This window comes from Epinephelus fuscoguttatus, linkage group LG18 (genome assembly GCF_011397635.1).
Source record: "Epinephelus fuscoguttatus linkage group LG18, E.fuscoguttatus.final_Chr_v1".
Lineage (NCBI taxonomy): Eukaryota > Metazoa > Chordata > Actinopteri > Perciformes > Serranidae > Epinephelus > Epinephelus fuscoguttatus.
The window spans coordinates 22,657,752-22,674,762 of record NC_064769.1 but is presented as its reverse complement, the minus strand read 5'-3'; the positions used below and the strand labels follow the sequence as shown (position 1 = coordinate 22,674,762).

Here is a 17,011-nt window from a genome sequence, read left to right as displayed (position 1 = left end):
GTGTGCACTCTCATGATTTAGATCATTTGGTATATGACATTCATAAAACTCAGTCTGAGCTGTCTGTCTTTGTTTTTCAGATTAAATTTCATGTGATATGACATACCTAATTGTAAAAGGGAGAGGGAGAGGAAACAACATGAACCCACAGTTGCTGCAGCAAGGACAATGCCTTTGTACATGGGACGCTCACTCTAGATGAGTGAGCTATACTGGGCGCCTCAAAATGAACTGTCTTTTTCCTGTTTTTACATTCTGACATCAAAGAAAGTTTAATAACAGCTCAACTTTTTGTTCTTGGCTCACTCAAATAGTGAAGTTCAATGAAGCAAACACCGTCAGTAAGCAATAGGTGTGCTCACTCCAGCACCAAATGGGGAGCAGCAAACTTAGTAGACAGTAAACATGGAGGGGACTCCAGGGAGGCACAAGAACACTGACAAGTCTCAGATCTCTTGGACTGTGGAAAAGGAGGAGAAACTGGTGGAGCTGTATTATAGCGTGTATCTGATCCACCAACCAGCACTTATTTTAGTGAGGAATCTTAAGTTTTGAAACTATTGCCTGTTCATTCTCATGGTCTCCTCCCTCTAAAACAGTGCAGGAGACAAAATCCAAAATGTAAAGTTTGTACGCACACTAAGTTTATGTTTATGGAATATTGATTCAGAATTAGGTCCAAATACGACCCCTTTTATCTTGTGTTTCTAGGGTTATGTCATTTTAGAGAAACATAATGAACTGTTAATATGTCATGGTTTTTAAAGGGAGTTTGGCATGATATTTTCGGGAGCAGGATGGGAAATAATCTCAAATGGAATCTAGTTGTTGTCTTTCATATAGTGAACCTGCAAGATTCCCGGTCTTTGCAAATGTTATAGTGTGTGACTAAATACTCAAATTGTCTTGAAAGTCTTCCAGTGTACAGTAGGCATAAAACAAATGATTAGTTTTCTCTTTGTTTGGAGCAAAACCCCTCACAATTCATCAATGTTGCTATCAGTATGTGAGCCACACAATAAGGCAGGAAACACTGTGCGGTCAATGTTTCAAAATACTGTGTTGATTTACCGTGGCAGTCACCAGAGGGAGTGAGAGACCTTTCCAAGAGGTCCCAGATTAAGAGTCTTGCACCAAACATGAATCACAAGTAGGTGGCACTGCTGTTTGTGGTGAGGGCACCGATGACATAACGCTAAACTTAATAACAGGGGCTATTACCAACCCATCTGTGATGTATGTTCTTATGTTTCAGATGGATTAAATATGATTAAACAAAACAGTGCTTTACATACAGCTTCAATGCACTGCATGTGACCTTTGAAATGTGGATCTTATAATGCTCGAGAATTCTCCACAAACTATGATGGTGTACAGAGTATGAGCTTCTCACCATCACTCACCATACCTTTTAACAGAGGACAGTCACACATACTAACTCACCCTCTGTCCTTTCGTGCAGACTGCGTAGCCAACGACATTTGCCCCATTAGATGTGCCTGTTGGAGAGAGGAGGGGGGGCTTCCAGCGGACCTGAAGCACCCCTGGAGCCTGCCCACAGAGCACCTGTACATCCTGGGGAGGCTGAGGAGGGCCTGGGAGGTGAGACAACAGGTGTAAGGGGGGAAATATGAAAATGTATGTGATCACTTACTGTTTTAATGACACTAATATAGATAAATAAACAAGAGGAAAGGGTGTGAAGCATTCATCAAATGCACAAGTTGACACACACACACACACACACACACACAACCATGCACAGAAATGCCCACATACAAGAGAGGGGGTGAGGACGGTGGTGAGGAATCGGGAAACAACAAACTGGGTTCATTCATAACTTGTCCTGCATATCTAAATATGTGAGAGAATTGCGTAACACCTTATTTATACTTTGTGGAGATACACGGCTCATGCTTGTGAAAATGTGACATTGCTGGTGGGGGACGTTTAAAAGTCGTTGTGTGCTGCGACCTGAGATACTCCACAGTGTTGCAGTATTTCTGGAAAATCAAATTGATTCAGTGTGTGTGTTCTCCTGGTTTAGTACTGTATCATAACCTCATTCTGCACTTTATGTGAGGAGAAACAATGCAGGGAAAGGTAGAATCAAACAATGTGGCCTTCAGGGCCTCCTGAGAGAAGCGCTGCTGTCTCCGCATGCAGGACACAATCCAGAGAGACTAACTACAGCCCATTCTTTGTCTTCCACTCCTCCTGGATCACTGGATAAAACATGCACAACTGCATTCAAGCAGAGGCAAATGTGCACTCATACAAAATGGTCATTTCAGTGCGCAGTGGCGAGGCACTGCTTTATATAGCGCTGGTTACTACAGGCTAGGCTATAGGCTGAGGAAATGACTCATCACAATAATAACTGGTCATACCGTGATGCGTGGATGTTCTCTAATTAGTGATATGCTCAGTGCAGGAGGCGAACATGGGCAAAAGTGCATTTGAGTTTGTTTTTTTAAAGTGTATTTAAAATTTCAATAGATGCATAAATGACAATATTTTTGGAGATAAAAACATACATATATTTAAATAAATGCCATTTTGCCCAGATCGCCTTCATTAATTGTTCATATTGAACAATATGTCATAATTATTCTCAGTGTCATGACCACAACCCTCTTCCAAAAGTATCACAGCACTAATGTCATCTCTGCCCGTTGGTTTGCAACAGAAGAAAATCATTTAGTGCTCAGACATTTTGGAAACCCAGCCCAGGACTGATGTTTCATTCTGACCTGCTCTGCAATATGGTGTTGGACCTAGACAAAATACAATACACAACAATGGCATGGTAAGGCAATGCTGCACTGTACCTCTCCGCAGTACAGTACAATAAGCTTAAAGGTGATGTATAGATGTTACATATTTAAGGTGTGTTACAGTAAACTGAAATAAACAGAGTAGTAGCTGTCTGTCGTCTCCATCTGTCTCCGAGATTGTTTCAAACATGTAGAGTATTTAAAGAAACTGACAATCATCTGCTATGGAGCTGAGCATTTTTGCTGTAGCTCTGTGTGTAGAAATGAGCTTTGCTGACCTGCAGCCTGCGTGCAGAACTCCACACCGGCTTCCTTCCTCTCCCTCTGCTCCAGCGGCAGTTGCCATGGCACCTGGTGCGGCTGTGCCACCACTGTCACTTTGTACACCGTCAGGGGCTTCAGGTTGATGAAGCGCAGTCTATACCTTCCCGGCTTCACCACTGCGTGCTCTGCCCCGTCCAAGAACACAGTGTGGCCATAGTTACTGTTGCTAGGCAACCAGGAGAGCTCGGCAGTGTCGCGCTGGATGTCGTCCACCCGGAGGCCGCAGGGCGCCACCACGACGTTGGCCCCCACCAGCAAGGTGCAGCGCAGCTCGTCTGACAAGCCCCGGTCGGTGACGCTCTGCACTGACACACGGTGCACGCAGCCGTCTAGGTCCAGCTTCTCCAGCAAGCACTTGGTCCGGCCGCCGTACGCTATGCTGGCACGGAGCTCCCCGTCTATTAACACGTTGTAGCCAGAGATGTTCCCCCAGCCCAAAGGCACTAGTGGAGGCTCCCAGGCCACGATGACGCTCCGTGCCAGCTGCTTGATCAAGTTGATCTTTCGGGGATAAGGCACGACATCTTCAGCCAGGTCCTCAGGGTCCAGGGGCCCTCCTGTCCCATTGCTACAGGGAACCAAGGCGTTACATGAGCCCAGGAGGCTGTCCTGGGAGGCACCTCCATCCACAGCTGTCAAGGCCAGAGGCATATGGTCCAGTGGGCCCAGGTCTTCCCCGCCCTCCCCAGACTGAATCGCTAGTTTTTCCTTGTCCTGGACAAATTCCACAAAGTTGGAAGGAACAAGTCCTCGCTGGCCGTCCAGCAGCTCCCCTGGGACACAGAAAGACACAGAGAGACAGGTGTCGGAGATAAATAGGGCTAACCACCTGAGAATGCTATTCTTTAAGAACTGTCCCTACAGGAACCTGCAACAGTCCCTCTGTGATGGCTCATGTAAATGTTAAAATTAGGCACCTTACAAGACAAAGAGAAAAAGAAAAGCTGCAACTTGAATACACTTAATCATCAGCCGGCGCTACTTTCCATGCGGGGTGGAAATGAGTCAGTGAGTGAGAGGTGGTAGATATGTAAACATACAGTATGTCCTATTCCCTAAGATGTAAGATTTACCACAGCTCCTCTGATGCTATCTTTTATAGTCTCGCCAGTAAACACAGAAAAGAGAAAACATTTCGAAGAACTTGAACTTTAGTTCACTGCTTTCGAGCATTTCCAGGAACACCCCTGGGCAAGTAGAAGCTGCAGTCAATGCAGGGAAGAAAGTTTTTTTCCCAAAGGGAAGAAGTTTGTCTTCAGAAAAGCTCCCTATCATCTTGTCCTTCAATCCCTTTTTCCACAGAGGCTGGGGAGACCTTAAGACCATCTGTGTGTGTGTCTTCGTGTTTGTGTGTGAGCGAGTGTGTGTGTTTGTGTGTGCTGATGATTAAGCCACTGGATTAGTCATCAAGCTAAAAGGGACCAAGGTCCCATCTTGACAACAGCTTGGTCTGAAGCCCGAGTCTCCCTCCTGCGTGGTAAATACAAGGCTCCTCCACGATGCCATGCAATCTCACCGCCCACAGCTAATGAATCACTGCAGCTGAGTACTATTGTGTCTGTAGTGGGCTGCACTGTCTGCAGGATTGCTAGTCAGGGGGATTAGGATTGCCTCTGATGGAGAAGCCTTCATAATTCTAAAGAGATTAGACGGAGAATCACTCCAATCACCCGTTGGAAAAAGTGTACAGGATTTTTTTCTTGGTGACACTGGTGCACTGACACACACTATATACAAGTAGCCGAAGGGGGAAAATGACGAACTTTAAAGTGACTAATAATCAATTATAAACACTTAAACAAAGGTGGGTCATAACTAGTGGTGCTCCCAAGGGGCGGCCAACCTGATTCAACTGCTGGCCTCCCTGGCAAAAATAATTGGAGGCCTATATTACTGACTTTAAGATGCTCTGCTGGGCTGCCTCTTTTTCTGCTTTCAAGCGAAGGTATATTTTGAAACTAGACAATCTAAGGTATCAATTGGTACCAACCATGTCAGCATAGCTAGTCAGGAAGTGGGCTAAATAATGCTCCAAATTTAGGGTAAATTTTGGCGAGGGAACAACTTGCATGGCCATTTTCAAAGGGGTTCCGTGGTTCTGTGGGTATCAGCAAGTCTCCCCTAAATTTTAGAAGGCTTGTTCCCAGTAAATATTCCTGACAATTTACGTGCTCCTTCAAATTAAAGCTGTGTATTTGTCTTTTTAAGTAAAAGGACAACCACCCTATGTTAAGAACGATGAATCGCCTAACATGTACGGATACATAACACCTTAAAAAAGATATTGTGGGACTCGAATGTTAACTCTACTGCTATTAGTCTATGGAGAGATAAATAAAAATAATAACTATATAATAAGAACACAATGTGATGTATGTGATTCCTTAACGCTCATACTGACATAGTTTTCAACTTTTTCATAGTCTATGTACTTCAACAGCATAACAGAATTTCTGAAATTCAATTATGGCTTTTGGTTTTAGCGTGCCACACCAAGATTTTCAGTTGCCCCATCTGGCCACCCCTATGAAAAACTTCTGGGGGCGCCACTGGTCATAAAAGATTGAATGTAAGCTGGATGAGTTTTTTCTTTTTTGGTAATTTTCTTAGAATTTAAATGTGAATAAGTAAATAGAAAAAGACTATCAGTGTCAACACTAACAAAAACACGACAAAAATAAATACATAAATGAGTAAATAAGTAAGTAACACTAATCAAAAGAAGGGACCCTAAGGTCAAAGCGTAACAGGTCACCAGGGGTAGTTACTGTGGTGCTGGGCGGTATGATCGAACAACTGCATCACGATATACCGTAGGAGTTTGGCACCTCTTGAAATATCTAGTTTGGGTGTTTTACATTGAATTGCCCATTGAATGCATCTCCTCTCGGGGCTCACAGCATGACAGTACACACAGAGTTCACATCATTCAGGAAACTAACAACAGTACACTGTTATATTCGGTACATCGGCCAGCACAAGTTTGATCTTGCAACTTAATAAGTGTGCTTTCAAAGCAATACTTGACAAGAAATAGGGCACAATCATCTGTGCCCAAACTGAATGTGGATTAGTCGTGAAAAAAAAGCTAAATTATTTGATGTCTCAAAGAGAACAGTCTTGAAAATTATGGCAACATGAGTCAAATACAAATACACTGCACTGACACAGAGGAGGTCAGGTTGCAAGGTGAAAATAACCAGCAGGGATATGGCTTATGCAGAATGACAGTGTAGCTGTGTTAAAAATGTATTCCAGTCTTTTTTATGATGTAATAGGTTTCTCACATTAAATATAAAGTAAACAATATATACTGTGGAGTGACAAAATGCATCATGGACAGCTATGTATATATCCACAGTACTGTATTTGACATGTGCACATTGTTGTGTTTGACATGTGCACATTACTGTATTTGACACGGCCATTTTAAAAGGATGTCGAGGGGATTAAGATGCCAACTAGAATACTGTAAATAGAACAAATTCACTGGGGGATAACTGTGAGCTGACACACACGTCTTGGCATTTTGTCTCACTGTGAGATAATTAATACGCGATGATGCACACGCTTGTTGTGACTGTCAAGCATTCTCTGCTACAGCAGCAGACAGGGACTCAGGCAAAAATCACAGACTTGAAAAGCAACAAACGGCACCTCCTGCTGTACTGCAATCTTTGATCTCCAGACTGCAGATTTTTCTTTAGACATTTGTCATTTAAGTGCCTGCCTGAGCTTGACTTGCCGGTTAGTGCTGATGATTGTTTCCCACCACGTCATCCAAGAGTCTTGTTCTACTTCTCACCTTCATAGAAGCCGTCGTCATCCATGTTTCCATACACGTACAGATACTTTCCGGCCACGAGGGGGAGCTCTGCTTCAGGGTGCTCGTTTGGTCCATCGTAAGGGTTGTAACTGAAAAGAGAAACATTCATTTGTAAATGAGGAAGCAGTTATTTAATGATCTTAAAAAGAGCATGTGTAATAAAGTCAACAGACTCCTGAAGCTGATCTCATTCACCTGTATCGGGCAGTGCAAAGGCGGACCTGGCCTGTGTAGCGAGGCTTGGACCTGGGTGATGGGCTGGCCTCATCCTCCATCTTTAGATTGACAACCAAAGATAAATGTCATTCACATTTACATGCTACAACTGAAAAAAAGCAAAGTAAATCATGTCAAATTAACCAGGAGAAACTTAAACTATCTTGAAGGTGACAAGTTCTACATGCATTAATGCAATGGTGTTGTGTTACCTCTGAGGGGGTCCGCTGTCGAGGGCTGTTTGGGCGGTCCGTTGTCACAGTGCTGGATTTGACAGACAGCAGTTCTGGTCTTTCTCTGTCTCCAGTCTGTGGTGTGCAGGGCAAGAACTGGGAGATCAGTAGCGGCGTGTTTGCCGCGCTCTCATCGCCTGGGAGACATTGATTTCCATAGCAAATAAAGAGCAACTGTCATTCCTTCTGCACCCATTTGCTCCTCATTGAACAGCTATTGATCTCCTGTTGAGGCGAGTGTACGGCAAACACTCTGCATGGCAAAGGCTACTCCACCTCCATCAACACCTCACATCTGCACCGCGTTTGCCTTTAAATACCACCGAGGTCCTCGAGGAGAAAAACACTTGAAAACGCAGGAAATACAAAACAGAAAACTGCAGTCTAAGAGTGTGAACTGCTGAATTCCTTGAGGAAATTAAAGTAAGTCAACAACATGGGTCCACTGTATCAGTGGGTTCTTGTGGTTTGTGAGTGAGTAATATTATGCATTAGCACTAAAGCATCAGTGAGTCCCCCCCCCCCCTCCTCTGTTTCAAGTGGAGAGAAAGATAAAACAGGATTTCCAGCACTTCAAAGACCTCTGGTCTGTGCCAGACCGTATAAATCTACATCTCTGATATGGCTCTATCTGCTGGCTCTGCAGGTTGCACTAGGTGTCGTTAGAATACTAATGTGTTAAACCACGTTCATGTCATACATCAGGCCTGTGATCAATTAGGCTAGATATTGATCACGAATAAGCAGTATCATCATTAATGTGTCCACCTCTGGTCAGGAGTGAGCTGATCCAGCTGTTATGTGAGCTGTCTGGGGATTAGATCACTCTGACTCATTTCATTCTGATCATAAGCCTTTTGATCACATCTAATATGGTGGATGCTTTTATCTAGAGTGACCAGAGTGCATTCATTTTTTTTATCTTTGAATGGGGGTATCTCACCCTGATACTGGACCATTTAACCCTGATAGTCTTAGTAACATTTTATCCATAGATTTAGCATTGTACTCCTGTAAACACTGTCAGAGAGCACTGACAGTTCGAGTCAGAGTAAATTGTACAAAATCAGAGGAGTTCCCCTTTAAAAAGGGACAATTCACCCCTAAATCAAATATACATAATTTTCCTCTTACCTGTAGTGCTGTTTATCAGTTTAGATTGTTTTAGTGTGAGTTGCCAAGTGTTGGAAATATCAGCTGTAGAGACGTCTGCCTTCTCTTAAATATAATGGAACTAGATGGCACTCGGCTTGTGGTGCTCAAATCACCAAGAAAATACATTTGCAGCAGCAATGTCTCTTTCCAGAAATCATGACCTGGTTACTCAAGATAATCCACAGACCTTGTCTTGAGCAATTTCGTGTAGGAACTACTTTCTTTTTACCAAACGACACCATCAACCATAAAACCGTGCTGGAGGAAGAGTACATCTACTACTCGTTCACTTAGCACCACTGAGCTAGCTAACATTACAGCTCGGTCAAGGAGAATGCCATTAATGTTAACATCTCACATTGTCACAAGCACACAACAAATTCTCACTCCAATCTTGTCACATGACGATGTTTGGTCATGGATGTTCCATGTCCAGATACAACGTGAAAGGTACCCTGGGTGCGTTGGTTATTGACGTTCTGGGACACCATGTCAAGTTCTGCCTGTTACACGCATTGTCTTCTTTCAACATACACTTCTGTTTTCACATGAAATTTGAGGTTCACGTACAGTTTCTTTCAAAATAAACACACTACGTCAGTACAACAACGCAAATTGACTTCTCTTTTCATTCAACAACAAACACATGTGGTTGGGTTTAGGAAAAAAGAAAAGGGTTTGGCTTCACAGGATGCAAACACCACTGTCTCGGGTGAAAGTTGATGTTTGTTGGACCCATCCACCACCCCTCCTGCCCACCTCAGTCGCACTTTCGTCCTTGTCCTGCCGCGTTTCCCCTGACGCTGGTTGGTGCCATTAAACTATAATGGCAATGGGTGTAGTTTGGTAGATAGAAAATAGTTTCTTCATGACACTGCTCACAACAAGGTCTGTGGATTATCTTAAGTAACCAGGTCATGATTTCTGCAAAGAGACATTGCTGAGTTTTTCAAATGCAGTTTTTTGGCCTTTTGAGCATCACAAGCCGAGTGCCATTTAGTTGCATTACATTCGAGAGAAGGCAGACATCTGTGGGGTTGATATCGCCAACACTTTACAACTCACACCATAAAAATCTAGTTTGATGAACAGCTTTGCAGGTAGGAGGAAAACTATGTATTTTTGATTTTGGGGTGAACTGTCCCTTTAAGACAGCACCATACTCATAAAGCATTAAGTAAAAATAAGAAATCTGAATTACACTTAATAAACCACCATAAAAAACATTGCCACAATAATATTATTAAAAATAACAATGATAAGGAAATGCAGAAGATGTAAAAAAAAATGTGTGTTCGAAGTTCAACTATGAGCTGAGACCACTGACCCACCTGTCTCTGTCTGGTCCTCAAATCCAACAATGACTTGTGAGAGTTTCTTCTCTGATGAGAGCGGGGTCTGGGATGCAGAAGTGGGACTAATTTTAAGGATGTCCACAGTATCTGGTTGCAGACGGAAATTCAGCAGCTCGTTGGACAGCTGGTGGAAGTGTTCACTCTGTGACCTGCATTTCTGCTCCAGGTCACGAACCTTGACCTTAGATAGCCAGCGAAGAGAGCAGAGGCCATGGTAATGGCCGAGAGGAGGGAGAGAGGGGAAAAAAGGAGAGTGAAAAATTGAAAAATAACCCACACAAAGCATGGAGTGTACTTTACATGTAATGTTCAGATATGAAGTCTCTGAAGAGTAGCCAATGTTTCATCTATAAACGCTGATCAAACATAGAACCAATTATAGACGGATCCCTGAAGAGCCATTTCTCAGCACATAGCAGCATGTTACATTAAAACCACTGCGGTCTAATCAAAGCATATGGAAGTGTGGAGTCATCTGTACTGCTGCAGCCGCTGATACATAACACTGTTAAACTCTGATAACGAAGCCCGAGAACTGCAAAGAGTTAAGAGGATTATAACACTTACAGTATAGACATTAAAGACGTCATATCATAGATATGATATCACAAGAAGTCGAGAAGGATGGAGGGGTGCACAGTGAGCATAGTGGTTCACAATCTCATTCAGTGCACATACAGTATGGATTCTCAATTTGCACAAAATACTCACTAAAGGCTTTGAAAGCTTTAGCGATTTGCCGAAAATTCACACATTAAACTAATCAGGGAGGAAAATAAATACCTGAAACATTCTGTCCTTATTGTTCTGTTCAGACAAAAGGGAGGGAGACAGAAAAAAATAAGGAAAGAAGAAAAATTAAAAGACAAACTGAAGACAGAACCAAACATTAATAAATGCCAGTCGATGCAAAAAGAAAAGAAGAAAAGAAAAATGCAGGAAAATAATATTTATCAGAGCAGATAAATATATAAAAGCAACATGAAATTAAAGCAAAATTAACTGGAAAAAAAGAAACACAAATAAATATTAGACAGAAAAAAAGCCATCAATGCACAGAATGATTGAAGACAGTGGTTTCACAGAAAACAGAATAAATAGGTTTGTTTGTTTGTTTAACCCTACAGACAGCGAGGCTACGTTTGTCTTCCTGTTGAAGTTGCCCATTAGTGTCGAGAAACAGGCCTGTGAGAGACGATAAATTAATTCAATGGCTTTGCAAGAAGAGAAGTAACTCCTACAGAGACCAAACTCTTGATGTTTGTCTAAGCCAAACTCGGGCTGCTTGCTCAGTAAAACCGTATTAAAGTGCTTCACATGGATAATAACATGACCTCGCTTGAACCGCACTCAGAGGAGTCCGCACCCTATTGTCGTGACAAAAGGATTTAGAGTGAAATGAGAAAATAATTTCGGGTAGATGAGCCAGTGACAAGCATCTTAAAGACGGCGATGAAACCCAGCAGGTCAGTGATTTGATCATGGGGAAATTTAGTATTCAAGGTCAGCCTGGTTGGAGGATTAATGGGAGGCTGCGACTACGGGCAGAGAAAAGTTTGAAGTGATATTTCACACAACAACAGTGCAGAAAACCTACAGGAAGAGGAATGAAGAGGAATATGACTGCAAACACAGGAGCTGCTGAGCTACTGTTGGTTTTTTATTCTCTGATGTATGAGTCACAAACTGGTGTGGAGTACTGAATAACCTACACGGTATTACTGTGTTTGTTCACAACTACTTCTAGGCAGGAAGAGGCTGGTGTGCTGTTTGTGGAATTCAAATTTCAAGCTATAATTTATGCCACACCACCTGTTTGAGGGCAGAGGGCACTGGCCAGCACCCTGACGATGTTCCTACAGTATGCGTCTCACTGACATTCAGAATCAGTGAAGTTTCTTGTAGGCATGAGTTGGAAGTTTAAGTCAAGTTCTGCACATGATCAGGTTCAACCAAGGTCTCAACAGTTCACCCCAAAATCAAAATTTGTTTTCCTCTTACCTGTAGTGCCATTTATCAATCGAAATTGTTTTGGTGTGAGTTGCCAAGTCTTGGGAGATATCAGCCATAGAGGTGTCTGCCTTCTCTTGAATAAAATGGAACTAGATGGCACTCAGCTTGTGGTGCTCAAGAGCAAAAATATATTTGAAAAAGTTGACAACGTCTATTTCTAGAAATCATGACCGTTTACTCAAAAAAATCCACAGACCTTATTGTGAGCAGCTTCATGTAGTAACTATTTTCTTTCTCCTGAACTACATCTGCCAATCATATCACTGCGCAGAAGGAAGCATGCATCTACTCATGGACAAGAGACTCGACTCAATTAATGGCGTCCCCCTTGACTAACCTGTAACTTTAGCTAGCTTAGATGTGCTAGGTGAGCTGGCAGTAGATGCACTCTTCCTTCTGCACAGTTATACAGTTGGCGGGTGTAGTTTGGTAAAAAGAAAGTAGTTCCAAAATGAAACTGCTCAAAACAAGGTCATACAGGAACTATTTTCTTTCCACCAAACTACACCCACCAACTGTATCACTGTGCTATTTTTCCACAGTCTACCAGAGCAAAGGAAAGTGGATTCAGCCAAGGAGGATGCCATTATTTTTTACACCTCACGCTGCCACAAGCATAAGCATAAGCCTCTGTTTTCTGCACAGTTATATGGTTGGCGAATGGGTAGGAACTACTTTCCTTCAAACAATTAACCACACAAATTAACCGAATCAACGCACAGAAGGAAGTATGCATCTACTCATGGATAAGAGGCTTGTCACAGTGAGATATAAACATTAATGGCGTCCTACTTGGCCAAGCTGTAATGTTAGCTAGCTCAGTGGTGAGCTAGCAGTAGATGCACACTTCCTTCTGCCCAGTGATATGGTTGGCGGGTGTAGTTTAGCAAAGAGAAAATAGTCCCTACATGAAAATTCTCACAACAAGGTCTGTGGATTATCTTTAGTGACCAGGTCATACATTTTGGAAAGAGACATTACTGTTGACTTTTTTAAATGTATTTTTTGGCACTTTGAGCACCACAAGCTGAGTGCTATCTAGGTCCATTATATTGGAGAGAAGGCAGACATCTCTATGGCTGATAGCTACAACACTCAGCAACTCGCGCCAAAACAATCTAGACTGATAAATAGCACGACAGGTAAGAGGAAGAATATGTATATTTGATTTTGAGGTAAACAGTCCCTTTTACGGGGGAACTACATTTTACTTTCATCTAACATTTTTCCAAACCATTCTTAAAATATTTGGGACTAAGTAGTTTTTTAGAATGCCGTTTCTTTATTTACCTGTCTTCTTCTTGGTTCATGAACTGGTAAGGACTGGGACATGCTGCCGGCAAAAGTTATCATTTGCCAAAGACAATAAGAACTGAGAAGCCTGCTTTTGTCTACCTCTATCTGAAATCAAGGACATGTTGTTTCAAAAACTCCTTCAAATTTCAACTGGTGTATCTGGGCCTCATTATGTTGTAAAATAACAGAAAGCTTGACAGGCATAGCAACAGCAGCTAAGGAGGGCAGGGCTTAACGAGCGGTCAATTCCCAGCAGAGGTGCAATTAGCCAGAGGAATTGGAAACACCTGTTTCAGTGGTGCAGGGCCTTTATAATATCAGGTTGTTTTTCATGTTACAGATAAAATGAAGTTACAGGTACAAACAAAGTACATTTGTGGCATTTTTCAGTTTAACTACATTAAAATTCCATGTATTTTTTATTATAGTTCTTTCCTTATTTCACAACTGTCCAATATAACATGAAACATCCAAATAAATTTTTGTTTTATTTCATCATTTTAAAATAGATCTAAACTATGTTTAAGAGAGGTAACAGCCAGAAAGCCAGAAATGACCATATTTGGACAGAGGGTGAAGCTGTGGAGGAGTGAGGAGTGGATTTGACCGAGAGCCCGAGGACACTCCCTGAACACAGCCTGTCACTCAAAGCAGCCCCTTGCATAACTTTAAGCCTTAATATAATGTGAATGGGTGACTTATATAAAAACACATCTCCCAGACAGTTGTCATGAGTAAAAAAATTAGCTAAAGAGACCAAAAATTATTTTCTTTTTTTCTTTTTTCAAAAAAAAAAATCAGGCTGTAAATGTGTTTATTTCTGCTGTAAAGTTGGGCATTTTAACATTGAGGTCTATGGGGAATGACTCACTTTTAGAGCCAGCCTCAAGTGGCCATTCAAGGAACTGCAGTTTTAGGCACCTCTGCACTGGCTTCATTTTTCAGCCCTGGAGGTTGTCTCTTGTCTAACACTGAGGTAAAGCTGGCTAAAGATCTGTGTTTATTCAAGGTACTGTACCTCTAACAGGTGCACCGCTTCCTCATGCTCTTGGTCAGCTTGAACCCGAGCTTGTAGCGAACACACAGAAACACACAGTGACAGCTGACACTGTGATCACAGTCCATTTGGTTGAATAGACAGCGCACAGCTGACATACTGTCAACCCAATACCCTGGCAGAGGCTCACTGGTTGATCACAGCACTAGTACTTGAAGAGATGCTTACTCCTGACGGCACGATTCTGATAAACAGTAAGTGATTTATTTTAGAGTAAGCGTCTGTGTAGAGGCTGGCCGCAGATGTAAAAGCATAGTTTCAAACACTAAAAATGTTTTTGTGTAATTGTACAAATTACTTAGGCAGTGCTTGAATGTATTAGTGATACATTTTTGTGTGTTTGTTTCTCTTTGAACCAACAACTGACAGAAAAAATAGCCACTGTGCTTTATCTTTGTATAATGTATAACCTGTTAAGAGGAAATAAGGCTGCAACAGAGAATTACATTTAGAAAATTAAATATTTGTCCATTTAACAATTAAAAATGAAGCCTCAAAAATGTGAAACATCAGGGTAGATTGAGTGTATTTAACTCCTAGGAGCTTTGTGCGAAATTCTGAGCGTGTATGAGTTGTTTGCACACGGTTCTAAACATGGAGGTGGCTGAGCTAACAGTGCTAAGTCAATTAACAACGCTTAACCATACTTCCCAATGGGTCCGGCCATGGGGTCCAGATTTCTCTTTAGTCATCAGTTCAAGGTCCACACAGTGTAATATATTCAGCGTCATACTTGCATTTGGTCATGTCTTCAAGTTAGTTTCCTGTCTCTGTCAAGTAGCTGTCCATTAGTCACTCATTCTACAGCAGAAAATGGCACTTCAAAATAAAAGCTCTGTGCTGGAAATTCACAGTACTTAACAATATAGGGTGTTTTTTACAAACTTGATACGTTTGTGAGTCGCTTGCGGTCCATTCAGAACAGACCTGCAACCCAGTTTTGGACCTGCGACCCACAAGTTGGGAACCACTGCGCTAAACAACACTGTTGACAGAGCTAATGGTGTTATCTATGGGAGAGTCAGAGGGTAAGCGCTTTGCCTCTGCAATGACACTGTCCTGATATTGGCAGTAACCGCAGTATGAGCACAGTGCAAAGCACCAGCGATGCACACGCACCGCCACACCAGTTTAAAACTACAGAGAAGCTCGGACTACAACACACGCAGAAGGAGCATGACTTCATTCTCTTGTCTGGACGCCATCACTCCACTTAATCTTTACAAAGCAAATAGTGTTCTGCTGCTCTATTTATGTTCTGAACGTTGCATCCAGAACCTTGAAACTTTTATATTTCCATATACAAGCATCAATTTGAGCCACAAATGTGGGTCAGGCTTGGTAAAAAAGTAAGGCAGATAATTTAGCACCCTACCCACTGAAACAGCCTCACAAGAATCAAAAGCCCATCGAAGCTGTATTTGATCACTTTCTGAACAGGGTAAGAATATATCCCAGTCTTAAAAGGACAGCAGAATACAACACAGAGAGAAAAAAAGAGTATCTGCACGCTGAAAGATGTTCACAAGGTGTTTAAATTTATCAACAACTAGAAAGGCAGCATTTTTAGCAGGGAGCTCTTCATCCAACGATCAAACAATATGAAAGCTGTTGTAAGCTGAAACTGCATTTCCAGTCAAAATCTGCTGATGTTTTGGCCGGCTTTCTGAGGTCTTTATATTTTCTGATACAGTAACAGCGATTCAGTGACAGTGATTCAGCACAAACTGACTACTGACACATCATTTACTGAATGATGAGCTTCACTTCATCACTGCTCTCATCACAAGATCAATGACAAAGAAGGGGTTATGTGAAAAGTATAAAAAAAACCCAAAGCTTTCATTGTCCAATTTTGTATTTGTGCCTTTATCCATATGGCCGTACCTTTTGCAGTTGATTGATCTCCTTCTGCTTGGTGTGAAGGGCCACCAAGGCTTGCTCATGCTCTATCTGCAGCTGCTGCTTCAGCTCTACAGCCTCGTGCATATGCTGGGGAGACACAGACAGAGGGAGAGGAGGAGGTGGTAATGTTGAAGGATGTTATTTAAAGATCATTTCTGACAATATCCCATTTCCCCTAAACGTTGACCTGTTCCTTTTAAGTCCGATCAAAAGCATTCAAGTGTTGAGTTCACAGTGGAAGCAAAGAGTGTTTTACAGTATGAGCTTTCCATATAATTTGTAATGTACACCTATCAGATGCAACCTACTGTACACTCCGAAGTGACTCAGACAAAGCTGTCAGGCATGGTCACCCACGCTGATCCCAAATCTACACTTTCCCAAATTAGCCGAGTCATGACTATACAGTATCTACCCGCGGAGTCACGACTGGCTGCCACGTCTTGCAGAAACAGCGCTAAGGCCATAAGATGTTTCTGCGAGCTTAAGAAGAAAAGACAGCTTAAAAAGCTCTGACATTCATCATTTTCTCTCTGTGTTCTCTCTTGCTTGAAAAAAAAAAGAAAAAAAAAAAAAGAAAAGCCTCTTTACCTCCCGGAGTGGCTTCGAGGTGTCCCGAGCAGGCAGCCGCTGCTTTGCATAATCGAGGGAGAAGTTCTAAGCTGCAGAGGACTGGGCTGGCTGAGGCTGTCACTGGAGCCTTAGCGAAAACTACTTTTTTTTTTTATAACTCTAGGATATTCAGGGAGGGCTTGGTGAACTCACCTACATTTTCAGCAACCTCTCTGTGATGTCACGTTAAAACAGAAACAGACTTGGTTTAAAGGGACAGTTCACCCAAAATCAAATATATA

The 17,011-nt window shown here is 42.2% G+C and overlaps 1 protein-coding gene across 6 annotated transcripts in view; it reads right to left on the bottom strand.

The window, feature by feature from the left end:
• Positions 1-17,011, bottom strand: part of rimbp2a (RIMS binding protein 2a) — a 101,661-nt gene that overhangs the window by 21,973 nt on the left and 62,677 nt on the right. For 5 of the 6 annotated variants that reach the window (XM_049603781.1, XM_049603785.1, XM_049603786.1 and 2 more), the window contains 8 exons: positions 16,140-16,244; positions 9,863-10,067; positions 7,356-7,513; positions 7,123-7,202; positions 6,907-7,016; positions 3,056-3,874; positions 2,754-2,777; positions 1,444-1,595 (listed from right to left, as the gene is read on the bottom strand). In XM_049603781.1, the coding sequence (XP_049459738.1) occupies positions 1,444-1,595; positions 2,754-2,777; positions 3,056-3,874; positions 6,907-7,016; positions 7,123-7,202; positions 7,356-7,513; positions 9,863-10,067; positions 16,140-16,244 (1,653 nt within the window). The remainder of the gene's footprint in view (positions 1-1,443; positions 1,596-2,753; positions 2,778-3,055; positions 3,875-6,906; positions 7,017-7,122; positions 7,203-7,355; positions 7,514-9,862; positions 10,068-16,139; positions 16,245-17,011) is intronic. The other variant, XM_049603784.1, reaches the window with a different exon arrangement.